At 52.1% G+C, this 24072-nt stretch overlaps 12 protein-coding genes across 12 annotated transcripts; 7 read left to right on the top strand and 5 right to left on the bottom strand.

Moving 5' to 3' along the window:
- Positions 1–183: 183 nt before the first annotated feature.
- On the top strand, positions 184–3043 carry BKA58DRAFT_46087 (heterokaryon incompatibility protein-domain-containing protein). Its single transcript, XM_046174780.1, has 4 exons — positions 184–788; positions 844–876; positions 944–1399; positions 1461–3043. The coding sequence occupies exons 1-4, from the start codon at positions 446–448 to the stop codon at positions 2732–2734; spliced, it is 2106 nt and encodes a 701-aa protein (XP_046021511.1). The 5' UTR covers positions 184–445; the 3' UTR covers positions 2735–3043.
- BKA58DRAFT_46025 (glutathione S-transferase) lies at positions 2848–5632 on the bottom strand. Its single transcript, XM_046174756.1, has 5 exons — positions 5047–5632; positions 4869–4997; positions 4184–4817; positions 3679–3791; positions 2848–3631 (listed from the first exon to the last, which is right to left on the bottom strand). The coding sequence occupies exons 1-5, from the start codon at positions 5532–5534 to the stop codon at positions 2962–2964; spliced, it is 2034 nt and encodes a 677-aa protein (XP_046021510.1). The 5' UTR covers positions 5535–5632; the 3' UTR covers positions 2848–2961.
- Positions 5633–5684: 52 nt separating this feature from the next.
- Positions 5685–7424, bottom strand: BKA58DRAFT_432105 (uncharacterized protein). Its single transcript, XM_046173116.1, has 3 exons — positions 7198–7424; positions 6616–7085; positions 5685–6569 (listed from the first exon to the last, which is right to left on the bottom strand). The coding sequence occupies exons 1-3, from the start codon at positions 7249–7251 to the stop codon at positions 5999–6001; spliced, it is 1095 nt and encodes a 364-aa protein (XP_046021509.1). The 5' UTR covers positions 7252–7424; the 3' UTR covers positions 5685–5998.
- BKA58DRAFT_46022 (ribonuclease H-like domain-containing protein) lies at positions 7410–8312 on the top strand. Its single transcript, XM_046174754.1, has one exon. It carries the CDS (start codon positions 7585–7587, stop codon positions 8230–8232), a length of 648 nt encoding a protein of 215 aa, XP_046021508.1. The 5' UTR covers positions 7410–7584; the 3' UTR covers positions 8233–8312.
- BKA58DRAFT_46021 (uncharacterized protein) lies at positions 8313–10704 on the bottom strand. The gene is made up of 2 exons (XM_046174752.1): positions 10607–10704; positions 8313–10238 (listed from the first exon to the last, which is right to left on the bottom strand). The coding sequence occupies exon 2, from the start codon at positions 10235–10237 to the stop codon at positions 8393–8395; it is 1845 nt and encodes a 614-aa protein (XP_046021507.1). The 5' UTR covers position 10238; positions 10607–10704; the 3' UTR covers positions 8313–8392.
- Positions 10705–12254: 1550 nt separating this feature from the next.
- On the top strand, positions 12255–13194 carry BKA58DRAFT_443846 (uncharacterized protein; the record flags this gene model as incomplete). The annotated part of the gene is made up of 3 exons (XM_046174014.1): positions 12255–12294; positions 12393–13122; positions 13176–13194. The coding sequence occupies 3 exons, from the start codon at positions 12255–12257 to the stop codon at positions 13192–13194; spliced, it is 789 nt and encodes a 262-aa protein (XP_046021506.1).
- A 77-nt stretch (positions 13195–13271) lies between these two features.
- On the bottom strand, positions 13272–14357 carry BKA58DRAFT_46006 (uncharacterized protein). The gene has a single exon (XM_046174744.1). The coding sequence runs from the start codon at positions 14050–14052 to the stop codon at positions 13378–13380; it is 675 nt and encodes a 224-aa protein (XP_046021505.1). The 5' UTR covers positions 14053–14357; the 3' UTR covers positions 13272–13377.
- Positions 14246–15875, top strand: BKA58DRAFT_392769 (NAD dependent epimerase/dehydratase). Its single transcript, XM_046171030.1, has 3 exons — positions 14246–14744; positions 14802–15290; positions 15349–15875. Exons 1-3 carry the CDS (start codon positions 14492–14494, stop codon positions 15657–15659), a joined length of 1053 nt encoding a protein of 350 aa, XP_046021504.1. The 5' UTR covers positions 14246–14491; the 3' UTR covers positions 15660–15875.
- A 157-nt stretch (positions 15876–16032) lies between these two features.
- BKA58DRAFT_368477 (uncharacterized protein) lies at positions 16033–17838 on the bottom strand. Its single transcript, XM_046168943.1, has 4 exons — positions 17347–17838; positions 16850–17287; positions 16641–16795; positions 16033–16585 (listed from the first exon to the last, which is right to left on the bottom strand). The coding sequence occupies exons 1-4, from the start codon at positions 17612–17614 to the stop codon at positions 16292–16294; spliced, it is 1155 nt and encodes a 384-aa protein (XP_046021503.1). The 5' UTR covers positions 17615–17838; the 3' UTR covers positions 16033–16291.
- Positions 17839–18164: 326 nt separating this feature from the next.
- BKA58DRAFT_424118 (uncharacterized protein) lies at positions 18165–19629 on the top strand. The gene is made up of 3 exons (XM_046172886.1): positions 18165–18691; positions 18746–19084; positions 19142–19629. The coding sequence occupies exons 1-3, from the start codon at positions 18485–18487 to the stop codon at positions 19574–19576; spliced, it is 981 nt and encodes a 326-aa protein (XP_046021502.1). The 5' UTR covers positions 18165–18484; the 3' UTR covers positions 19577–19629.
- A 1913-nt stretch (positions 19630–21542) lies between these two features.
- On the top strand, positions 21543–22751 carry BKA58DRAFT_443841 (uncharacterized protein; the record flags this gene model as incomplete). Its single annotated transcript, XM_046174013.1, has 1 exon — positions 21543–22751. One exon carries the CDS (start codon positions 21543–21545, stop codon positions 22749–22751), a length of 1209 nt encoding a protein of 402 aa, XP_046021501.1.
- A 630-nt stretch (positions 22752–23381) lies between these two features.
- BKA58DRAFT_280491 (uncharacterized protein) lies at positions 23382–24051 on the top strand (the record flags this gene model as incomplete). The annotated part of the gene is made up of 2 exons (XM_046166826.1): positions 23382–23857; positions 23910–24051. Coding segments are annotated over 2 exons (618 nt in total), but the record flags the coding sequence as incomplete, so codon positions are not given.
- Between the last annotated feature and the right edge of the window lie 21 nt (positions 24052–24072).

Below are 24072 nucleotides of genomic sequence, written 5' to 3'. Positions count from 1 at the left end.
ATGCCAAACGCCTAAAAAACTTGCTTAACGTGCGGATTCATCATGCGCATACCTCAATGGCCGTCAAGCTAGGCGCAAGGCATTCCCGCCTAGGGCTCGGATCGCGTCTTCTATATCTACACATCATCCCAACTTACGCATGTGTTATCATTGAACTAACATCTAGCTAACATCGGTCAAAGCTGTCATCTTATAAGAGATGCACTACACATCGGCCTTGATTGGATATCTACGGCCAATGGAATTGGTATGCAAGCCACTGCGCAACTCGACGTCATCAGGCTGAGACTCAGCCTTCTTCACTGTGTATCAACACTTGTTGTTGTCTCACCCCTCACACAAATATGTTCCAGCACCTTCAAACCTCCATGACTTGATATTCCTCGTCTTTTCTTTTCTGAAACACTTCCCCTAAGAATCGGGCGATAATCAAGATTGTGGTACGATGTCCAGTACTGCATACGCCGAAAATGCAGCGATTCCCCCGCTGGATGAATCATCGCAAGAGGATCTGGATGATGAGATGAGAGATATGGACTGCGCAATCTGTCAAGATCTGCGGGAATTATATCCAGAACCCATCGAGACAACGTATGCGGAGTTGCAGCGCGCAGCAGCCGATGGATGCGAGCTATGCGAGGTTCTCCAGCGGGTTAGCGAGACAGCTTGTACTGGCGCAGTTAGGATGATTCGAGATACTGATAGAGTGTATGTGGGTCCGGGAGTTGGCCGTGGAGATGGATGTGCAGTGGTGCTGAGTGTGATGAAGGGTAGTGGAAGGACGCTTCGTGGGTCCCTCCCCTGCTGTCCAACGCACAACACGACATGTACTGATTGCTGCAGAGAAAGATATGGTAAATTTCAACATCGCATCAGGTAAGCTTCACATCGTATATGATAGATTGGCAAGCGACCAAATTGGCTGTTTACTGACGAATCATAGGCGATAGCTGTCCTTGGCCTTTTATAAATTCTAACAGCGGACCCGATGAAAACGCGAGCATTCGAGACTGCGCTACGTTGATCAGAGACATGCTGAACATATGCGATACCACACACACGATGTGCGGAACCAATACCGTAAAACAAAGCTCGAGTGGTTCCAATGCATCCAAGCTCATTCCCAAGCGACTACTGCACATCAGCAGCGATCACACATCTCTCCAAGTTCGTTTGTTCGAGACGGCAAGTGGAGATTCATCATTGAAGGCGGTCGATCTTCAATATACTGCTCTGAGCCATTGCTGGGGCTCTATACCGGTCATCAGTACCACAATTGCCACGATTTCGGAGTTTGAGACTGAAGGTATTGCTTGGGCATCTTTACCCAAAACGTTCCAAGAAGCTATAATCTTGACACACGAGCTCGGTATCCACTACATATGGATCGACTCACTATGTAAGCACCTCCGAACTCCACGGCATTCCATCGTGTGTACTAAAATTCGCCACCACGATAGGCATTCTACAGGGCTCCGTCTCTGATTGGGCCGAGCAAGCTTCTCAAATGGCTAACATATTCTCGAACGCGCACCTCACCATTGCGGCAAATGCAGCTCAGGACGGACGACAAGGACTATTGAAGCGTCGTCACACTACCCGAAAACTGGACGTAGTCCACAACTACAAGGCCTTTTCTGTGTGTGTTCGCGATGTGATTGCGCACGTATTCGACGATGATGGAACTGATCTCCCTTTTGGGCAACTCCATAACCTGCCACTACGAAAACGTGCATGGTGTTTCCAAGAAGAAGTGCTCTCCACTCGAATTGCTCATTTCACAGAGGATGAGATTGTTTTTGTGTGTCGTGCAGCCACAATTTGCGAATGCGACCCTCGCTGGCGGTCTCGTTTTCAGATACCAGCGATTGTCGCCACTAATTCAGCTGAGCCTTTCGCAATCTGGGAGAACACTGTGGAGTACTACACAGAGCGTCAAGTCAGCTTTTGCAAAGACAGGTTGCCAGCACTATCGAGTTTTACCCATTATTTTCAAGAGGACTCGGACCGCTATCATGCCGGGCTTTGGGAATCTCATATGCCATGCAGTTTGCTTTGGTGGAGTCAGTGTGGCGAACGTCCAGAGCAAGAATGGAGTTCCCAATCTAGACCGCCGTCCTGGTCTTGGGCATCTATCGAAGGTGTAGTGAGACATTCGGAGACGAAAGAGGATCATAGGATTGTTGCTGAGGTCCTTGACGTCTGTACTTATCCGAGCACAGTCGATCCTCGAGGGATGGTCTCTGGGGGTCAAATCACTTTACGAGCTCCATTATTTCCATTGGGAGGAACTTGGCAAAAGCATAAGTCTTCATGGCAGAGCTTCCTGCAATACTTTAACCAAGCCATTGACTTTGATTGCTGTTTCGCTTGTAGTCCGGGTTGGGGGCCAAACCTTGAACAAGATCATTGCTATTGTGTGCTCGACGATCCGGCCAATCCACCGTTGTTGCTTCGGAGCGGCATTATCGAGACACCCATATTCCTGTTGGTAATTCGCACAATGGATGACTCAGATCCACTTGAGGGTGTCCCTTATCCTGGGGGCTGCGGTCTTCTAGGTCTACTTCTCAAACCGCTGGAAGACCTCGACGAGATTCAGAGAAAGACAATGGAAGACTCGGAGAGCAAGCTTTCGTTCACAAGAATCGGGTTTGGTGGCATGTGTCTGAGCAAGGAGGATGGCGAGGAGGCACTGGATCGCTTCAAGGATACAGTCGTTATGATATTTTGATTACCACTCTGTATCTGCCCGGAATCAATTATATTTGCATCGAAAAAGACCCGAGTTTCAATGCATTGCTATCATCTCCTCCTCCTACCACCTCATACAAGAATTCTTTTTTGAACAGGTTTGCAGCCAATATCAACATAAAAATATGCAAAGTAAGCAACCCAACGTCATTGTGAGCTCCAGAGTGTTCAGCTTTGTGTAAATAGACGTGATATTACTACCCACCCTCAAGGCAACCCCCTCCCACTATTAACCGCATCCGCCAACTGGCTGGTCCCCGGCCTATTCTCCGCATACCTTTCATAACTATCCAAATAAAGCTCATCCGTACTCGTCGTCATCTTAACACTCCTCTCTGCTTCAATCGCCTCAATCCACCTCTTCCATCTACTCCCTTCTTCCGCCTCCGGCCACCCCCTATACGGACCCAACACGCGCCGCAACCGCAGAACCCACGGCGCTATCTGCACATCTACGAACGAGATGTGGGGACCGAGGAAGAAAGGGCCGTTCGTGTCTGCGGCATCGACTAACTTCCCAATCTGATCCCGGAGTTCTTTCGCGTGAGCAACTTGTTCAGCAGCGTCTTGACATTGAAGTAGTTTGTAGAACCACGGGATGATGTTGCGGTTTATGTGGTCGGACCAGAGGCGCGAGGTAGCACGCGTTTGGGCGTCTGGGGGAAGGAGCTGCGGTCCGGCTTGCAGGTCTTCGAGATATTCCATTATAACGGTTGATTCGTGGGTTGACCATGTGGGACCGTGGCGGAGGGCGGGGACGAGACCGCGTGGGTTGACGTCGAGGAGGGATTGCGGTTTCTTGTACGGGTCGACTTCGATGTATTGGTAGGGGATTTGCTTGTGCTCTAGGGATATCCAGACGCGTTGGACGAAGGGGCTGGTGGGTGTCAGTGGGTTGGGCGTGAGCTTAGGGATGTTGCTTACCAGAATGCGCTGCCGTATAGTTTTAGGTCGTCCTCTTTGGAATGGTTCTTGACTGTCGTCAAAGCATTGCCAGTGGCCTTTTTGTGGTACGTCTTCTTGGAAGGATCTCCGCCCTGGTTGGTGTCGGTCATTTTGAATCGAATGGTCTCACTACGGATTCGCAAAGATGGTGTTTGAAGTGAAGAAAGATTTGAACAAAATGTAGCCTTGGAGATGATGGAGGGACGAGTGCAGGAATATGGCAAAAAGCAGGACAATGTGCGAAGTTTACAGAGAGGTCTCACGAACAATATGGGAAACTTTGAATCATTGTAGGACCCGAGCAGCCAGTCTTAAATGCCTGCGACTTGAGCGACGGGGATCGTGGGTGTTCCAAGCATGCATCAAAATGACGTATGCGCTTGATCTGCGGGCAGTGTGGATCGCCATTGCATATCATCATGGCTAGATGGGTCGGTGGAACGGGAAAGCGGAGTCTGAGACCAAAGAAAGAAATGAAGCTTACCTGCGATCTCTTCCTGTCGTCTTTATCAATCTTCGCCTGCCACCTAATGACACTGTTCTTCTTCACACGGTCACTCTCTTCAAGTGTATGCTTATGTGGTCCGGCAACACCGTCGCCTTTGCCGTTTCCACCATTTCCATTCACCCTCTGGAATGTGTAGAACTTCTTGGATGGAGGGCCGGACGAAGGGGCGTATTCTGGCATGTTCATGCCCGACTGAGCGCCCATGTTTGGAGGCATATCCCAACTCACAGGCGGTTGTTGCGGCAATAAAGGTGGCTGTCCAAAGAACTGCGGGTTCTGATTCTGGCCAGTTCGGCTGGGGTTCAGCGGCATGGTCGATGCTACCGGGCTCGGAGGGTCGTTCTCTGTGCCTGGCGGTCGTCGACCAAGTTGTTCCTCATATTCCCGTCGATCGAAGAACTCGGTAATCTTGATCTTAACATCACATAGGTCCCGCTCTCTTGCAACCCTCTTCCTCTTCTTCTTGTCTGGGTCTGTAGACTTCTTGGTGCCTGGTGGTCGCCCTTTCAGTCGACAATCCCAGTAGTGTGATACGAAGCGTTTACGTTTATGCCGCTGGGTCGAGCGATGCGAGTAGACGTTGTCGATGTGAGGGAAGTAAGTTTGGAATCTAAGACGAAGGTTAGCGCATAGCCTCGAGTGTGCCAGGAAGTCGTCATACTGCTCCTCAGTCAGAGTGATCATGTCGTCGACATGAAACAGCCTCTCCCTCCAGTCTTCCAGGTCTGGTGGATTGGGTATGAGCTTCAGGCCTTGGAATTGGCCATGGTTGGACAGTGGAGTGTCCTCACTACCAAAATGTCAGTAGGTCCTCCATCGCTACGCTCAAGCCAACGTACCCATCCTGACTTTCCTGCTTGTGCAGCAAAGGTGCTGGTTCCACATGCCGTGGCAATGGCTGCGGCGCCGCAAGTATCGGTGGTGCAGGCGGTGGGAGAGGAAGTTGCTGAACCGGTCGTTGTACCGTCTGAGGGGATGCGTGATACTGTTGCGCGTGTTCTTGAAGCGGGGGAGGGGGCGCGTTCATGAATCGCGGACTCGTGCCATGCTGATAGCCCGCCGGTTGGAATGGCGAGTACGGTCCTGAAGGCGGGAGCGCATGTTGCTCGAAGTGCACTGGCAGCGCATGCGACGGTGGTTGTTGGTGCGATGGCCCGCTCAGGGCGTACTGCTGTTGGTATACATCGCTCGTGTGGAGGTTCTGAAGCTCGGGCAGGACCTGGTTGTGGGGATATAGCGTTCCGTCTGGCGACTGGTGTAGCGTCTGGAGAGCGCCAGGGTGCAGTGACCGGAGCTGCTGGAGGACAGGCGAGGAGGCCTGTTGCATGATGGCGCCGGTGTTGGACGCTGCTTTAGCCCAAGCCGTTTTCGTGAAAGATGCAGGTCCACCGACGATCCGATATCCGAGTAGTTCGGGTTGGCGAGTATTACAGGTGTAGACACATTTAGCATGGAGAGCACCAGTATTGATGTTGCGAACGCGTGTTGATTACTTCTTTGTCTGATTCAGCACTCTATGTGGCGATGGTCGCTCCGCACACGCTTAGGATGACTTTCAGCCGCCTAGCTGAGCAGCGTTTGTTTGAACATCAACGCTTTTGCGGCATTTCCAACTTTTGTCATCGCAACACATGGGCAAATGCTGGAAATGCCCCATCACATAATCATCGTGGTCCTTCCATCTAAAAGATCAAATCCAGTCCCGTCAAAGGGACCGCTAACCCGCAACGCCATGCCCATGCCGTGACGAAGAGAAGCATAATCATGAAACACAACCAGATCTACCAGAATCTACTCTCCGGGGAGAAGATTGCTCTTGACAGCAAACATCTTGGAAGTGACGCCTGCTGTGAAACCATCCACCTGCCTTGAGTACTGCTCCACCTGTCTCGAGTTGAGGAGCGTCTCCAGTCGGCTGGGCTCCTGGGGCAGCTTGAACAGCCTCTGCCACTCGTCTTCGGGAAGGAGAGGCTGCTTTGAAGCTGTGCGCGCCGCGTTCTCAGCCTTGCGCTTTTGCTGCCATGCAGTAATCTTGGTCTGCTCACGAGCGAGCGAACGCTGGTAGTACTGGTAGTTGTTGATCTCTGTGTGGTGGTTCTCGATGCTCTCAAGGAGCAAGTCGCACGTCTTCTCGAGGAAGGGGTCGATGGAGAGGTCGAGCGAATCGTAGTTCGGGAAGAGAGGTGCCTGGGGGGTGTTTGGGTCCTGCTGCAGAGCCGCTAGGTTAGGTGGGAACTTGAGCTCCTGCTTGGGTGCGTCGGAAGGTAGCTGGTGTAGGAGCGAGGTGAGGAGGTGGGAGTTGCGGATGGTAACTGGGAGCTCGACTAGGATGTCGTGGTATCGGAGACCACTCTTCTGGAGGCTAAGATTGTCAGTCTCCATCTTTCTTTAGAATCCTGTATACATACCTCTCAGTCGTGAACTTGCCCTCCTTGTACGCCGTCACGAAAGAAGGAGAGAGCCTGTATGCGCGCAGGTTCAGGGTACCCTGAGAACTCCTGCTCACGTCGTAGATCAAAGCGACGGTCCTCTCATTCGGCTGGCTCTGGTAGAAGTACTGGTTCTCGATCGTGTTCAGGTTGACGAAGTTGCCCATGCTTGTGCTTGTGTACCAGCCCACGTTGTTCGCGTCTACGTTGACCTCCCGGAGGAACTTGATCATCTCGTTTCCGTATGCGATGTTCTGCTTGGCGCGGGGAGCACCAGCAGCGAGGTTTGCGACAGTCTCGTTCTGGCCATCGGTCTGCGCGGCAGAGACCTCGGGGAAGGGGAAGGAGTTTGTGATTTCTAGGACGCCGTTCTTCTCCATACCGACGATGCTTCCGGTCGCGAGCGAGGGGAAGGACTTGCCGCTTGCGGTAGCGATTTTGATCGCGACCTGAGGACCAAAGTCAGTCTCTCATAGCTACACCAGGCTTCTATAACGGTTTGTCTCCAGCACAATGGCGGGGCGCACAGTGGGGTACTGGCTTTGCACTTTTCCTACGTACCAGGGCGTCGATCTGCACCGTCTTGAACAGCGCATCTTTCTGGGTGTCCGCCATCGTGAAGTCGTCGAAAGGGTCGGGGTTAACGTTCGGCGGGGGTAGTAGACGATGGGCGTGCGTCGTTGTCAGGAAGGAGAATTCGGGCTCCAGTGACTCTGCCAAGATTCACGCTCGCTTACCCGTACGCTAGCCGAACTCGACTAGCTCAGTTGTAGGCCCGGTCAAGTACCTCTACTCGTAATGTGAACAGACACGGACGCGACTCTTTGGGGTTGATAATAAAGCCGAAACTCTATCTACCACCACTGCTATATCGCTTCCGATCCATCCGCTGCACACGATACACCTCACAACTCCAGTCCATCCAACACTAACGTCAAAGCAAACAACATGCCCTACAACGAGTACTATGAAGAAATCCGGCGTCTTTACGTGCCGTCCGAAGACCGTTGCTCCTCCTCCATTCCGATATCCGAGCTAGTCTTCTACAACGACAGCAAAGAGATCTCTCAACTGCGCATGAAAGTCATGTCCAAGCCAGACCCTGTTCCAGACGAGACAAGCCTAGTAGTCTTCATCGACGGTGCTTGTCGTGACAACGGCCATCCAAATGCGCGGGCGTCGTATGGCGTCTACTTCGGTCCCGCCTCTCCCTACAACACATGCGGTCTACTTTACGAGTCTCTGCCTCAAACGAGCACACGTGCGGAAATCGAGGCTTTCCACCGAGCGCTTGCCATCGTTCGCAAGATTACGGACGCAGACCTCAAGCTATCCAGCATCAAGATCGCAACCGACTCGAGCTTTCTAGTTAAAGCAATGAGCCAGTGGATGGAGCAATGGATCGAGGATGATGGAGTGGGCTCCAACGGCAGACAAGTCGCCCATTTCCAGATCTTGAAGCAGCTGCACGAGACACTGGACCACATGGAATATAGTGACGAGGCGGGTGGCAGAGAGGTGCAGTTCTGGCATGTACCCAGGGAAATGAACCGAGAGGCAGATGCATTAGCGAACAAGGCTCTTGATGAAGCTTGAGTTGTATGCAAACAAGTAATATCCCATGACTGGTGATGCCTATGACAATATAGTGTAAACAACAACGCCCTACGAAAATGCAGTGGTATCCAAAGTTTGGTGCTAAATGTGAATGCAACAAGTCCACCTCCGTTTCCTCTATCCTAAACGCCACCTTCCATTAAGCCATGTCCTGATCCGAAGCACCCTTAGCTGCTTCGGTGTCTTCAGGCGGCTCCAACTTCTGTTCCTCTTTTGCCTCTTCATCTTTTATCTCCACCACCTCTGTAGACACACATGGGGCTCCTGTTTCGACAGCTTGTTTCCTCTTCTGGTTGTTGTATGGGTTCCACCGAGGCACCACGGGTTGTCGCTGGGGCTTGCGATTGTTTGCTTTTGGGTTCTTCGCAATCGACCCATCATCCATGCGCATCCATTCTGTGTCTTCGTTGTCGATATGGTCGGAGATGTCCGCATCGTTTTCGTCTTCCCAGATCATCAGGTTGGTCCCGTTGATCTCGATCGAGCGGCCTCCAGTGCGTGGAACGAAGAAGACGTCCGGTCCGGCCTTGCTGAAGTCTTGTTCCCATGTTTCCTTCTGCTGAAGTTTGAGGATATAGTCCATCGGCAAGGCGTATAGAACGTTGTCGTCCTTGTCGTAAAGCTCCTTGAGAGGGTAGTCCAGACAAGCTAGTCCGAATTTGCAGTCAATACGACTAGACAATGGATGTATGCGCCCGCCAAAGACCTTGAGTTCGAAAGCAATTCCACTCTCCGTCCACATATTGTCGCCAAAGAAGACTTCAGGTTCGGAGAGCAGTGGGTGGTCGTGATGCGGCCCGGAAACTTCACAGAAGTGTGCAACCTCATGCGCCAGGCATGTAGCAAGGAACATGTTGTATCGGAGTACCATCGCTGGCTCCCGGTATCGTAATAAGCTGAGCTTCTTCGCGGTTGTGTAAAAGTCTGAATGGAGGCAGATGCGACTTGTATGGCACTTGTGATTGATCTTGCGCATCAAGCCGTTCTTGTAGTCCTTGACAAGGCCCATCGATGCGTATGCAGTCTCCGGAGGTAGCGGATCATGATGGAAGTAGAAGTGAACAGTGTCGATCTGATTATCCAAAAAGTTCTTGAATGTTGCGTGGTGTTCTTCAGACCATGGTACGTCCTCTTTGATGCGAAAACAAGGCTGACCGTATGCTGCAGATGTCTCCTCACAGGCCTCCCTTTTGCCAAACACCAAAGTATGCCAGAAGTGAGCAGTGGCCTGAGATGTCAGGAGTAAGGTGGCCAGTTGCAAAGCCGGTCTTAAAACCTCGTAGATTCCATCTGGACACCCGTGCCAGTTATCTAGACGGAAGATAGCATGTATCTCGTTATCTAGCGTGCAGACAGGTGCGGGGACGTCCTTTCCAAAGGCTACAGCTTGTTTCTTGATCAACTCGACTGGATCAAAACCAAGTCTGACAGGCCTCTTCTTGGTCGCGTCTTTGCGATGTCCAAGTAGCCTGCGATACTTCTCCAGCGCCTTGCGATCCTCTATCTGAGCGAGATGGTGGTTTATCGAGATGCTGAGCTGCAACCCAAAGTCTTTGGGCACTTCGATCGTCGAAGGAGTGAAGGAGAGTGATTTCTGATAGCTCAAGACATCCGGCAAATCATGGACCAGCTTGTCAATGCATTCATCCATGATTTTGCCCTCTTTGAGCTTGTGCAGGAGTACCGCGTTTTCACCCCGATCTTCCGCCTGAAGATCACCATCTCCACCAGCAGGTAGAAGATGACGCATTTTTCTTGATAGACTTGGCGGTGGCCCGCATTCTGGAGGTGGAGTATTCGATTCTGTAGGTGTCCAGTCCATGCTGTCCGGATCTTGCTCCTGGAAGGCGGCTTCTGGTGCATCGCCATCGTCATCGGCTGTGCCTTCCTCATTGAGCTGAACATCTTGATGCAGTCGTTCTTCGATGAGTTGCGTTGTATGCACCATTGCCTCATACGCCTTACGGTATCTAAAAGGGTCCATTCTGGTCGGCGTCAGTATCCTGGAGGGGTTGGGTCGAGAAGGTCGGTTGGGAAGTCGATCCAACTTGCGCTCAAACAGGCTGCAGGCAGCAAGAGAAAGTGGTAGAAGTAGGTAACAGTCACTCGAAGATGATCCAATCATGAGGCTGACTTGTTGTTTTGCACCAGTGCGTTTCGTGGCTGCATCAGCCGAGGAGCAATGTTTCTTCGTACGTGCCCTGAATGGATATGTCGCGCGCTTCGATCCCGACTGAGTCGCAGGGAGGAGGCAAAGTGTCCAACACCTGCCATCTCACCGAGTCTGGCTATGCAGCGTAGGTGTAGATGTATCGGCTGCTGTACAGGGAAGTCTGGAGTGGGGTATTCTTACTAAGTCGACGAAGCGGTCAACACCCGCTAGGCGATAGAAAGGGGTCTATCCTAAAAATAAAGCTAAGAGATGGAAAATGAGGGTAGCGTTGAGATCGTGTATCGTCGAGAGGAACGGAACGGTGTGCCTAGATGAGCTGTCACGGTTTCGCGCTAGCGTCCTCTGGTGCCAAGGAATTGCGCCGCTAGCTTTTCGTCACTGGTTGACGCACGTCACAATTCTGAACGGCACAGCATCATCTCATCATCCTTCAGTCATGGAAGCGTTGTCGCATTTCCATTGCTTTCAGCTTCAAGCGTCCCGCAGATAGTGATCATCGCCACCAGTGCTACGCGCCATTCGAGCCACTCAGACCACGCACACGCGATATGATGCTGTTTGCGACCCTACCGAGATATCCAAATCATGACAACAACAACGGAAGCCTTGGACAAAAGTCTTTATAGGGGGACAATTTGATCACGGGCACTCGCACAAGACGCGTTCGATTCCGATCCGCTCTCCGCACTGAAGCTCTCATGTACATCTGTACACTCTTTACGCTAACGATGGGCAATGAAACTGTTTGAGCATGAGCGGAGATAGCTCTGATGACCTACTCTTACTGTTTCTTGTCGATACAGGATAATTTGCAAAAGCTAATTGAAAGGGAGGGGAAAGCGCGCCGAGCTTACAGCCGACAGCGAAGCGTGATGAGCCATCTGTGTCGCTTTTGAGAACATGACATGGAATGTTATTAGAGAAGAAAGAAGCCGGACGCTACCTCGAGGACTTACTTTACTCTTGCACAAGCCGGCATCGAGCTGCGGGAGTTTCATAGTATATTCGAGCTTACTCTCGGTAATAGATGCAGCTGCGTGCTGTTACGGATACAGCGTTCTCTGGAATTCATGTGCGACAACTGCTTTACCGGCTAAACAGTGCCTTCTCGTTGTCGACGTCTTCACCTATTTACGATCATCACCAAGCTCACAAGGAACCCCGAGCTGCTCGTGTGCCCATGTCGCAAATTCGAAGCAAGAAGTCGGATGCTTCATCATCTGCATCTGAAAAAGATAGATAGTATCTGATACAGTCTTGTTCCAAGCCTGCCGATATACATGCGAACGTGTCATTGAGACCCATACGGTCTGAGGTTCGATGCTCGAAACTTGAGCCTCTATAGACGCTATTCCGGGTGCATCTCGGGAACATCGACCAACCGCGGTCCGCAGCACAGGTGGCGGGACAGTCGCACTGTTGTTGCAGCGTTACTGTTCGCATGAACAACATGTTATGGATCTTTGAGGCGGACACTTTTTGCAAGGGCATAGTCGTCGAAAAGGTAAGGAATGTACTAACCCACACATAGGCAATCGGAGAGCGCCGAAGCGGAGGATAACGCACGTCCTTCGCTTTCGAATCCAGCGCTGGCGATTTCCTATTGGACGCTTCAAACTCAGATCCCTATGCTGGGGTTTTCAATTTCCGCCTCATGCCTCTCCACACAACTTCGCGCTAGGATCCAGATTTGGGGGCGAAAACAATCAACTCGGTGAGTTTTTGAGCGGTCCGAGTCAGAAAGCCCCGAAGATGTTGCATGGTCACGATAAAACAACGTTAAGAACCATGGGATGAAAATTTGGTCACGAAGATCATCATATCAAGAATGCTTTCGGGAGTTGTACTCATCACAGAAGCCGGATCTGGTATGGTAACTATAGTTTTTTTTTGTTACTGTCTTTGCAGCATTATGGCTTGCAAAAATCGGTAGCAAAGGAGAAAGAAGACTAATACTGCGTTGTAGGCTTCGGTCAGAGCGCCGCATACGCGCTGGCACGCCATGGTGTTAAACATTTTGCCCTTGTCGACACCAACGAGGCCGGGCTGAAAGAGACAACGCAGACGCTAGCATCGCAGCACCAGGTAACAGACGTGCTGAGTGTCTCCACTGAATGCAGTACCGAGGAGGCCGTCGAGGCTGTCGTTCAACAAGCCGCGTCACGCTTCGCTCGTCTCGATTTCGTCGTTTTGAATGCCGGCTTCGGTGGGCCCATGGGCGGCAGTCCCGACACGGCACCCGCCGCTTTCGATACCCACCTCAAGGAACACGTGACAGGCGTCTGGCTCTGGCATCGGGCTGGCATACGGCAAATGCTGCGGCAGGAGCCGCGCGACGCGCGATATGGCCGTGGCAGTATCGTACATGTCTGCTCAGTACATGCCTTTGCCGCTTCACCACCTCAGGTCGCTGCTGGTGCGTATGTAGCGGGTCGGCACGCCATCCTCGGTTTGACACGGTCTGAGGGCGTGCTGTATGCACCTCAGCAGATTCGCATCAACGCGCTCTGCCCTGGATACATCATGTCGCCGCTCATCGCGTCCTCGGAACAGACCAAGGCTTTCATCGATAACCTTGTGCGTGAGCGTGTGCCTGCAGGCCGACTGGGAGATGCTGAAGAGGTTGCTGATGCAGTTGTGTTCTTGGCTGGACCTATGAGCAGCTACATGTTTGGTCAGTCATTGGTACTGGATGGGTATGTATTGTTCAGTCCTGAGGGAGAGATCATGAAGCGCTGACTGGTAATAGGGGCTACCTGGCTCAATGAGAAGCCGAGATGCTATAGTATTACGATACCAGAGACGCACCTTAGCGCGGAAGAATACTAGTGGATAATACAAACGTACCTTGATGTCTTGTCTCAAAGATGGACGTTGCACCGAGTGCATGTGAACGCGTTCTTCCTGTAGGCCAACACACTTGATTTGGGGTAGAGGTTCCGTTACCACCACTAACATAAACTGCCAGCTGCACCGTTGCTCAGCAGTGAGCGCGCTTTGAGACGGCCGATACATGCGCGCACTAGACTGAGGTTTGCGCGAACGAGGTCAAGACAAGCTGGCGCGAAAGCCGCTTTTCCGTTGGGCGTTCCATTCGTTCCTTTATCGGGAGAAGAGGCGTTAGACGATGAGGATCCAGATGTGACGAGGGCGGCTTCGAGAGAGCCTAAAACGGCTGAGAAGCCTGTCAGGCGCAAAGTCATCAGTTCGTTGCTGAGCGCATCGGCTTCGTCGGCAGCGAGATCGTAGTTGCCGAGAGAAAACTTCCAGGGCTGGTTGGCATGCGGGCTCTCGACGATGTTGCTAGTGTTGGGTGGAGGTGTACTTGTAGTCGTGGTGGTGCTGTTACTGGACTCCGTTGATGTTTCTGTGGCGTTCTCTTCATGGAGGTGCCATAATCGGCACAGCCAGTCGACCAAATGAGCGCACAAGATGGTAACAGCAGTAAGCGGGAGTCGTTGCTGGCGACATCGTTCGCAGCTCAGTACGGCGAGACAGGGTCGTTCTGCCTCTGATGTAACTTGAAATGCGGTTTCGAGTGGCACTTGCGACGATGTGGTGTATTCCTCAACGCGCGCGAGCGTTCGCAAAGCGAGAAAGGCACAACCACAGTCAACGCGATGCATTCTTGTTTGGTCGTTTGAGTATCGTGGAAAAAGTCCTGGCAGTATAGTCGTGATAGTTACATCTTATGGCGTCACCTTCGCAAGGGGACCCTGTCATTGTCGGATATCGGGTGTCACCTAGCGAGCTCGGTGTGTTCTGAGTCAAGATCCCGAGGGGGTGGGTACCTGCCAGCCCTGTAAGATATGCTGCTTACCCTCAGCCTGCTGATGTAGCGGTACTATATCGACGACTCGATAAGGTATAGTATCGTTCGAACGCTCAACACCATTAATGCACCGACGATCTTGAATGGTGTCGGGCTGACTGTGTTCGGGAAGTACAAACAACGTAGAATAACGCATTGTTTGCATCACCCCATCATTCCACCGTCCCATCACTTCGCAATCTTACTCTGAAAGCTGAAAGTCTTACAACATCCTCGCACTCTTTTCACACAACATGGCTCCTTACGATAGTCCCGTAATAGCCCCAGGCTCCACCGTCCTTGTAACAGGGGCCAACGGCTTTGTTGGCGCGCACGTCACAGATCAGCTTCTCCAGCAAGGCTACAAGGTGCGAGGCACAGTCCGAGACGCCAGCAAGCACCAATGGCTCGCAGATCGTTTCTTGCAACAGTATGGCAAAGACAAGTTTGATCTCGTGACTGTCAAAGACATGAGGGAGCCCGGCGCGTTCGACGACGCGGTGTCAGGTATTCCCACCGCCTAAACACAGCAGCGTTTCATCACTGACGAGTTTTACCGTCCAGGTGTCTCTGGAATCGTGCACGTTGCCTCAGTACGAAGCATGGATGTCACACCAGAAGAATTGCTCCGAACCACCGTGGTCGGAACTTTGGGCTGTTTGGAGGCCGCAGCCAAAGAGCCCAGTGTGAAGCGCTTCGTGCTGACGTCGTCGTCAGCTGCGGTTCGCTCGCTGCAATCATACCGAGGGAATGATACAGTGTCTGCGGATGAGTATGACGAGCAGACGCTGGCCTTGTCTAAGAACATTCCAGAGTCGCTTCCACCGATGCACAAGTTCATGATCGCGTACTTTGCTTCCAAAGTCGCGGCCGAAAAGGCCTTCTGGGAGTGGATCAAGAACAACAAGCCGCACTTCTCTGCCAACGCAGTGCTGCCTTGTACTATCTACGGCAGTCCGCTAGACGTGACCCACCAGGGCTTCCCATCTACAGCGCGTATTCCGCTCCAAATCTTGGATGGCGATACCGACTCGATCAAGCATGTGCAGCGTTGTATGTGAACCCTGCTCTTTTCACGTGTACAGCGCAACAAAACCTAACACTAGCGCAGTCTACTATGTCCACGTCCAGGACGTCGCTCGTCTTCATGTTATCGGCTTGATCAACCCAGCCATCAGCGACGAACGCATCTTTGCGTACGCCTCGTCTTATTCAATCAACGAGTTCTTCGACATCTTCGCGAAAGTTGTCCCAGGTTACAAGCCGCGGGACAAGCTCGAGGGTCTAGATTTCCCGCTGGCGGAAATCGGACCGCGAGCTAGGGCTGAAGCACTGTTGAAGGACTTTGGCCAGCCGGGATTCGTGGGGCTGGAGGAGACAATTACTGATAGCGTCAAGACACGTATCAATGCTTCTTCGTAGCTTTAGCGGACGATAATCGATTCCTGTGCTGCATCTTTGCGCTTGAATGCCAGATGAGGAAGGAGAGTGAACGGATCTTACCGCGTGCCTTTGTATTCTCATTGTGACTTGTACGTTTGCGGTTTATCAACAAGGCAACGACGTGTAGTCCGGAGTTGTTCCGGATAGAAAGAAGATGTTGTAGATGCAGTGCAGTGACGAGCGATCGGGACAGCTCCCGCACTTGGAGTCCTGGCATCTGGACCCACTCGGGCCGAAAGATCCAAGCGGAGCGCTAGACTCTCATTGGCTGTCACCTTGCACGTGCTGTGCCCCTGCCTCCAGCGGCAATATCCCAGGCTTGCCTCCTTCTCCTTTCGCCTGCGCAGTGTCGCAGACTGAGCAGCGAAGACGTCATCAACATCTACATCCGATCCATCGGCTAACGGCCTAGCGATAGTCAATATGACAAGGCACATTCGATGGCACCAACGAGGCACTTCGGTCCGCACGAAGTAGAAGTCATGTTGTGGCCAAAAACGAAAAGAGATCAAATTAATCCATACAAGGACAGAACCACACGGCTTTTCCTCCATACACAAACAAAGCAAAACGCCTTTCCCGCCCGAAACGCTACCCAAAACAACATTCACTCATGAAGACTCCTCCTTCGCTTCCTCCGCCAACGCCTCACGCATCGACTTGCTGTTGGGGTCAAAGTATGGCTTCTCTCCAATACCGCACACGCGGTATCCGAAGCGGTTGCCATGGTCGTCGTAGTCCATGGTAGCGTTGTGTACCATGCTGCGGTTGTCCCAGATAGCCATATCGTTTGGACCTTGCCACCTGAAGCGGCACTGAAGATCGTGGTTGCGGAGTACCATATCCATCAGCCAGTTCAAGATCATGTCGCTCTCTGGCTGAGTCAGGCCGTTGATGGATTCGGGCTGTTGGAGTATCTGGTTAGTGGATGTATAACCTGAATATAGGAGTGAGACGTACGTATGCACCAATGGAGAAGACACTCTTCCATCCGGTGACGGGGTTTGTGCGGATGACCGGGTGTACGGCCTTCAGAGGGTTGCCAGTATTCTCAGGGTGACCACGAGCCTCTGTGTAAACCTGGAGCTTCGAATTCTTGATGATCCTTTCGAAGACTGCGGGAAGGCATGTTAGAAAGCACGACATGCGCTAGCAGCTGACAAACTTACATGGCGCGGTGTAGTTGGCAGTTTTGCCTTCAAGCATCTTGCGCATAGGCTCGCTAATGCGGTCATAAACCTCATAGCCGGACGCCCACAACGTGTCTCCTCCACAGGTGGGCAGCTCCACAAGTCTCAGGCATGTGTAGTCGGAAGGCACCTGTTCGGACTGGATATCGCTGTGCCACGACTCGAGCGCTTGTCTTACGTTTCCTAGGTCACGAGGTACGGCCTTGCCGTGGGCCATGATTCTCTGACGGGAGTTGATGGTGCTGATGTGCAGGTCGTTGCCACCCATTGGGGTGTTGGGGTTGAGCACGGGGTGAATGTGGAGGGTCGACTCCTTTGGCTTTCCCACCAGCTCGCCCATACGTTGGATCAGTTGCTTTTGGAGGTCGTTGGTCATGTCGTTCTGGTTGCGGAAAAAGACGACTCCGCGTCGTGCGACTAGAGAAAACACATCCGTCAGCTTTGTTTTTCTCAACGGGCCTAACTCTAGCACTCACTCGTAATGGCGAGGTCTCTGAGTAGCTCATCCGAGTTGGGTGCGTTGAGCATCTGAACGAGATTCGCCTCTGGGAACTCGGTGCCCACTGTAGGCGTAACCAAGAACTGCTTCAAAGGCTTGAGGACGCCCTTCAGTTTCTGTGGCTTCGGAAACGGCGTTTCTTGGGCATATCCTCGGCGCAGGCATGATGAACGAGCTGGTTGCAATGCGGCGAGACGAAGCGCTGGCGCAGCGCGGCAAAGCAGGGTACTGGCGGTTCTCGACATTGTAACTGATGAGGTATCTACTGACTGGAAGCAAAGGATAGCAAGAAGCAAACGACGATTGATTCTATGAAAGCAGTCTAGCTACTGTAATAATAGATGCCATGGAGCCCCATCTGGACTCGGATAACCGAAGAGACCGAAAAGTCGGCGTATTTTGCTTACTCTACTGTGTTAGCCGGGGCATATGTTCGAAGTAGTACAAGCTATGAACCACGATCATCAACATATCAACTCATGCAGCGATCTTGACAACGCCATGTTCTCTGGGTTGTACCTAGGAACACTTCACCTAGGGTGCTGCATTACCTAGGTAGGCTTAACTTCACGCTCGCGGTCTGGAAAACGCCGCGAGTACAGCACCACCAGGCTGTTATCCACATGCGTACAGTTTAGGAGAGTGAGCCTCTGCGGTGATGTGTGAAGACCCACAGTGGTCGGATGTGTATGGTGGCTCGGAGCATTTGTGGAACTTCGGTCCGATCCCACTTTGCGGGATATTTTTGAGTACCTGAACAGTCAGTACACACCGGAGAACCCACTACCGGCAGTTGCAATCTTGTATCATGCCAATGTTCTGTTTACTCACCGAAGGCTCAGTCGCTGGGTCGAATCGATCAAAGATGATACTACACTACTTCGGTTGGCCCTCTCAAACACCGAGAAAGGCATAGTATAGTGAAGTTGGCTCTTGTGTTTTCGGCAGTTCGCGTGCGTTCAAGAGATATCCTTCGTGGTCATAGACAAATACTCTCCGTTCAACTTCGAGGTTCTCCTCTGGGACGTACGCCTTTGTCCACAGGTCAAGCCCCATAACATCTTTCTTTCTCTATTCCAGCCACATTTCAAGGGATACACCATCATTTAGCAGTTATGGCAAAGAAACTTGCTGTTATAACTGGTGCGACTGGCAACCAGGGTGGATCCATCGCTCGTGGGTTGCTCAAGTCTGGTGACTGGCAAATCCGCGCAGTGACCCGAAACCCGAGCGGAGAGAAGGCCCAAAAGCTTACTGCGGAGGGCATGGAGGTCGTACAAGGAAGCTATGATGATGAAGAGTCTATTAGGAAGGCCTTCACGGTAAGTGTTCATTGTCTTTACTGTTTTCCTGATCAACAACTGACATGGCGAAAGGGCGCGCAAGCCATCTTCGCAGTGACTCAGTGGTGGGAACCTTTCTTCAAAGGTGCCAGTCAGTCCGAAGCCGGTGAGATTGAAAAGCGCGATGGTATCATGCTCGCGAGGCTGGCGGCTGAAGTGAAGACTTTGGAGCATTACATTTGGAGCACACTTCCTGCGGCAGACGAAATCACCAAAGGCAAATTCCCTGTTCCTCACTTCGACTACAAGGCTAAAGTCGACGATCATATCCGGAAGAACATGCCAGATCTGGCGGCTAAGACTACCTTCCTCATGTTTGGCTTCTATCCGTCCAATTTTGCCTTCTTCCCTATGTTGAAGCCACAGCCAGTGGTGAGTTGCCACTTTCAAGATACGGACTGCTTACACTACTAACAGGTTTGCGACTAGGCCAGTGCTCCTGGAAAGTATGTCTGGATGGTTCCGTCAACTCCATCTACCGTTTACCCTATGGCCGGTGACATGGCCAAAGACCCAGGTGTTTGGGCGCGCCAAATCTTGGCGAACCCCAAGTTGACGCACGGTAAATACGCCGGTGTCTGCACTGAGGTTTTATCCCTTGGAGAAGCGCTCTCACAATGGGAAGAAGTCTCAGGCAAGAAAGGTGTATACGTGGAGGTGAAGCCAGAGGTAGTCGGTAGTTTGTTCGGTCTGGCTGGAGAAGAGGCTGTTACAGGAGTGGTGTTTGGTGAGGCAGTGACGGACTGGTTTGGCCATGTAAAGGAACAGGGTCTTTTCATCACTAAGGAGCAGTTGGGTATCTCGATGGACGAGGTTTCCAACTTCAAGCAAGCCCTTGAGGCGGTAAAACCATTCTTGGGCTGAGCAGTATATGTACCTTAGACTTTATAACAATTTCTCATCGACATGGAATTTATTCCTAACTGAAAACTATTTGCATGGCTATGTGTAAGATGCTAGAAGTTGTGAGTAGCTCGCTACCCTGCATGAAGCTTTGCGACATGGACCTACTGAGGGAAACTTAGCCCAAACGTAGCTCAGCATGTAATTCATCCATGCACATTGGCCTCAAGATTATTGCAACAGCAAAGCAGTAGAACAGACAACCACATAGCAGCCCCTTTCATTACGGTCCTCTTCGTTCATTTGAAGTAATTCGTCACTTCTTCTCACTGCCGGAGCGGTTGTAACTCCTGCCTCCGTATCCCGAGTATCTTTCCCCGAATAAACCAACGTATGATCTTCACGTGTTGTAGAAAGACCAATGGTTCAGAGACCTGCGATCGAAGGTGCGAGAAGAAGGGATCCGGACCGTTTCGAGTGGGTTGACCAGAGCGCCGTAGCCTCTTGAAACAAGAGGTCTCCACTACCCACGCATCGAGCGGGTCCTCGGATAACGATCAACATCCAAAGCAAGTTCGCGTACCCTGGACATGCGGGTCGAACATGAATTGTTGTGTATATGCGCTGGGATGAACGACGAGGCTGTGAGTGAAGCCGAAAACGGCCCTTTGGCCATGTCCCCTTCGCCCGCCGGTCTGCACGAGAGCCTGCTCGTCCACCCAATTGGCTCAACGTACCGAACATTTCGGCCCGAACTCTGTGAGGCTTTGGGTCCTGTATATCTTATCTTTGAGAAGCTCTTGATGCAACCGAACAAGGCCCTTCTCAGTGCACACTCCCCGTTCGCCAGTCCCCACGCGATGCTGCCAAGTTGAAGGGACGGAGCTCGAGCGCTATCTAGCGGTACGGCCCTTCAGACTGCGTCAAATTCGATAGTATTAGGTAACGTGGGATGCCTGATAGCTTTTTATACGACGAGCTTGCTCTCTTGAACTCTGCAGCCTTTTGGTAGTTGACCGAGGGCAGCAGGGTGGTGGAGAATCGGTACCCGATCTGGAGGCATGCTGAACTCCGGTGATGAGCCGAGCGACAACGTCGCATGCATCGCCTCGAGCTACACCATATCCCAGGCATGTGATATGCATTGGTTTGGACGCATATGACATGCATTCCAAGGACGTTGGGGGCTACACCGTTTTCCGTGCTGACATGTATGACATGCATCGTTCCGAGCCGTGCTTTAGTGTAACTTGGATCAGCTCTCGCTATATTTCTACAATACCAATACTGTGGTACGGACCTAAAGGCTTATGTGTAAGCCGGAAGTGAGAGCCCGTCTCACTTACTATGTCAAGAAGCAGGCGAGTGTACGTCGGATGTGGGCCACCGGCAAGGGTCTGTTGCGCCTAAGCCGATTGGGAAGCTTAGTTCATATAAGGTAGTAACGCTTAGGGTCTATCCGAAGTCACCCCAGATCGCGAGATCTTACCTAGAATGCGTCTCCACACGCAAAGCTTTTGCGTACCACGACAGTACCAAGGCAGTTCGAGATAGTATCAGCGCGTACGTGTTATCAGCTGAAACCGATCCGAAGTCCCTCCAGATCAACAGCTCTTAGCGTCCCCACCCAGTATGTTCTGGGGGGAAAGTATGGTCGGTATATGTATCGCGATACTGCTATTGCCTGCTGGCTATCGGAACGAGCGTCAACGTTGATTTAACTATGCAAAAAAACGATTCCAGCGCCAAGAGTAGCGCGCCAGCGCCAAAACCTACCAAGTACCGCCTTGCCTGTGACAGCTGTCAACACTCCAAGATACGATGTGATCAAGAGCGGCCAAAATGTCGCAGATGCGCGAAGAAGGGCATAGAGTGTGTCTACAGCCCGGCGCGACGAGCTGGGCGACCGCGCACTCGCAACAACAGCAAGAGCTCCACCAGCATCACAACCAGCACAACTGCGAGCCAGAAAGGGTATTTGACACCCATGACGGAGACTGGCATCGCCATTCCAACCTCAGGTGAGGTGTCGCCATTTGCTCCATTCAGCCTGGCGTCTACCTCAGAGAACTGCTCCAGCTCCAGTTCCAGCTCCGACTCCAACGCATCCTCTATACCCGATATGGCGCAGACTACGGACTTACCGAGTCCCGATCGGATGGAGTTCTCTCCATATCGACAATCAGACGACGACTTCCTGCAAGGGCTGCCAGATTTCATCGGTTCGCAATGTGGTACACCCAAGCAAACCGCCAATTGCTATTACCCAATGTCTCCCGATTTCCCCATTGCTCCTGAGCTTCTCGACATGGGATTCTGCGGAGCGCCATGGGAGCAGCAGCAACGAGAGCATGAACAACACCAATCCGATCCTTCGACCATGCTTCTCGCCGAAGGGTTACCATACTTTGGTTTGCTGACCCCAGACGGCCATCATCCATGCTATCATCCGGATCAGCAATATGGAAACACGCCGATGCCGACCACAAGTAGCAAAAACTTCGATGGATGCAGCTATGTGATTCCTTCACAACAACAAGTGCATCCACAGTTTCCGCAACCCTCAGACGACGCCTCTCTTTCGCCCAAGTCATGCAACTGCGTGCCAACCCTGCTTGACCACCTATCTACGTCCTCGTATTCGCCCTCCTCCTCACCAATCGCCTCCACCTCAGCCGCGCTCTCTACCTCGAGAATGCTCATAACCTGCTGTTGCAACACCATGGCGTGCCCGAACGCATGTTCTACGCGTCCTTCGACTGCGCTTGTCATCTGCGAAGCAATTGACCGAGCACTGGTGTCGCTCAAACTGGGCGGCACTTCCCTCTGGACACCATCGCTGGCGTCTACATCAAGTTGCGACAGTGGCGCATCTTCACCACCATCTTCGTCATTGTCATCATCAAGTACAACGGGTGGGACTTCAGTGATAGACGAGGAGCACGAGCCGCTACGCTGCGGAACACTGCCGATCAGGGGTGCCGACCGGCGGGCCGTAGTGCGGGTGCTACTAGTGAAGCGAGTGTTGGAGGCCCAGCGGGTCCTGGAACGCCTGCGGGATGCCTTACTGTCGGGTTTACTAGTCGATGGGGAGGCGACGGTGAAGAATCCTCTTCTGGCACTGTGTGCGGATGTTGCGGGGGAGTTTGCGACGAAAGTGGCGGAAAGGGTGGAGACTGTAAAGCTACAGATGTAATGGGTAAGGACTGGCGCGAGGATTATACTGGTCATGGGCCTATGGACGGACACCCTACAGCAATGGGATTTCTTTTAGGTTTTGATAGCTCATTAAGCGATTGCGTTTCGTGGCCTTCGTGCCATCTTTCATAAAGTCAACACTACTACTTTACTCTGTTCTGCCCAAGATGACCCCATTGCTTGCATGCATAGACCACTCTTATCTCTCTTCGTGAAGTTCTGGGGGACTGATAGCGTATGCATAATCATGACGAATAGTCCTGAACCCTTCACGATCCCCGTGGGTGAGACGAGAGAAAGGCCTCTATAGGTTGATGGTTCGGGTTGTTTTCTCTTTCAGGGATTATTATCAGCATGGAATGACAACAGATAGCGCGGTGCTTTCTAGTCTGGATCTTCATACAGTCGTCACACCTAAACTACGTTACCACTTCTCCGGTACGACAATCTCGGCTACCGATGATACGAGCGACTCTCGATGATGTACAATGTACCGAGGGAAGCACAGGTAACTTCGAAGTGAGTCCGTGCTGTCAACGTGCGTATAACTTCACTGCTGCTGGTCGCAAAGTCTTGTTCCTTCCATCACCAACCTCTACACCAATCCATCAGTGAAGGGCGTACAACCATGTCTTCCATTCCATTCCTATCGGAGCCTTCCGATGCAGAGTACGAGGAGAATGTCGTAGCCGACAACATCCTCGATGCTCTTGAGACTCTGGCAGCCGGCCACATCCCCGCCTCTCTTCACAAGGACGAGGAAAAGCGACTCCGATTCCTTGAAGCCGCCAGGATGGCCTCCCTAAAGCTCGAGCAACCCTGGGACACCATGCAGCGGCTGATCTTTTGTGCACTGCCACCCAACATGGTGCAAGTGGGCATTGATCTGGGGCTGTGGAGACTACTTGCTGCGCGGGAGGGTACGGCGATGAGCGTGAGTCAGTTGGCTGCCGAGTTGGGCGCTGAAGAGGCACTGCTAGTGCGAGTGCTGCGGTATGCAGCAACACAGTGGATGGTGGAGCAGGTCGGAGTGGAGACGTACCGGGCCACAAATATCACGCGATACTTGGCCATGTCAGGACTTGAATCTGTGATATTCCATGTGTGAGTACTTCAGGATCTTGGTTTCGAATATCGTAACTAATTCACTTCGCAGAACAGAGAGAAACATTGCAACATATAATGCGATACCAAAGTGGATGGCGGACAATGGCTACAAGCAACCGCAGGACAACAAGCATCTTCCATTCAACTTGGGCAAGAACACGGACCTGCACTTCTTCGAATGGCTGTCCCAGCGGCCGCGCCACCAGCAGGCC

The sequence above is a fragment of the Alternaria rosae genome (assembly GCF_020736505.1).
Source record: "Alternaria rosae strain MPI-PUGE-AT-0040 chromosome Unknown BKA58scaffold_10, whole genome shotgun sequence".
NCBI classification, from domain to species: domain Eukaryota; kingdom Fungi; phylum Ascomycota; class Dothideomycetes; order Pleosporales; family Pleosporaceae; genus Alternaria; species Alternaria rosae.
Note: the sequence above shows the minus strand (reverse complement) of the source record. Positions and strands in the feature narration are given on the sequence as shown.

Coding starts and splice junctions, on each gene's coding strand:
- BKA58DRAFT_46021 (XM_046174752.1), bottom strand. CDS start 10,237: ATGGACCCTTTTAGATACCGTAAGGCGTATGAGGCAATGGTGCATACA.
- BKA58DRAFT_424118 (XM_046172886.1), top strand. CDS start 18,485: ATGGCAAAGAAACTTGCTGTTATAACTGGTGCGACTGGCAACCAGGGT. Junction 18,692..18,745: donor CTATTAGGAAGGCCTTCACG/GTAAGTGTTCAT, acceptor ACATGGCGAAAG/GGCGCGCAAGCCATCTTCGC. Junction 19,085..19,141: donor TGTTGAAGCCACAGCCAGTG/GTGAGTTGCCAC, acceptor GTTTGCGACTAG/GCCAGTGCTCCTGGAAAGTA.
- BKA58DRAFT_46087 (XM_046174780.1), top strand. CDS start 446: ATGTCCAGTACTGCATACGCCGAAAATGCAGCGATTCCCCCGCTGGAT. Junction 877..943: donor AAATTTCAACATCGCATCAG/GTAAGCTTCACA, acceptor GACGAATCATAG/GCGATAGCTGTCCTTGGCCT. Junction 1,400..1,460: donor CATATGGATCGACTCACTAT/GTAAGCACCTCC, acceptor CCACCACGATAG/GCATTCTACAGGGCTCCGTC.
- BKA58DRAFT_432105 (XM_046173116.1), bottom strand. CDS start 7,251: ATGGCGGACACCCAGAAAGATGCGCTGTTCAAGACGGTGCAGATCGAC. Junction 7,086..7,197: donor CGGTGCAGATCGACGCCCTG/GTACGTAGGAAA, acceptor TTTGGTCCTCAG/GTCGCGATCAAAATCGCTAC. Junction 6,570..6,615: donor GGCAAGTTCACGACTGAGAG/GTATGTATACAG, acceptor TGACAATCTTAG/CCTCCAGAAGAGTGGTCTCC.
- BKA58DRAFT_46022 (XM_046174754.1), top strand. CDS start 7,585: ATGCCCTACAACGAGTACTATGAAGAAATCCGGCGTCTTTACGTGCCG.
- BKA58DRAFT_368477 (XM_046168943.1), bottom strand. CDS start 17,614: ATGTCGAGAACCGCCAGTACCCTGCTTTGCCGCGCTGCGCCAGCGCTT. Junction 16,796..16,849: donor TGCCAACTACACCGCGCCAT/GTAAGTTTGTCA, acceptor GCCTTCCCGCAG/TCTTCGAAAGGATCATCAAG. Junction 16,586..16,640: donor TCTTCTCCATTGGTGCATAC/GTACGTCTCACT, acceptor ATACTCCAACAG/CCCGAATCCATCAACGGCCT.
- BKA58DRAFT_392769 (XM_046171030.1), top strand. CDS start 14,492: ATGGCTCCTTACGATAGTCCCGTAATAGCCCCAGGCTCCACCGTCCTT. Junction 14,745..14,801: donor GTTCGACGACGCGGTGTCAG/GTATTCCCACCG, acceptor TTTACCGTCCAG/GTGTCTCTGGAATCGTGCAC. Junction 15,291..15,348: donor GATCAAGCATGTGCAGCGTT/GTATGTGAACCC, acceptor ACACTAGCGCAG/TCTACTATGTCCACGTCCAG.
- BKA58DRAFT_46006 (XM_046174744.1), bottom strand. CDS start 14,052: ATGCATCGCGTTGACTGTGGTTGTGCCTTTCTCGCTTTGCGAACGCTC.
- BKA58DRAFT_46025 (XM_046174756.1), bottom strand. CDS start 5,534: ATGCAACAGGCCTCCTCGCCTGTCCTCCAGCAGCTCCGGTCACTGCAC. Junction 4,818..4,868: donor ATCACTCTGACTGAGGAGCA/GTATGACGACTT, acceptor CCTTCGTCTTAG/ATTCCAAACTTACTTCCCTC. Junction 3,792..4,183: donor ACGACAGGAAGAGATCGCAG/GTAAGCTTCATT, acceptor GACACCAACCAG/GGCGGAGATCCTTCCAAGAA.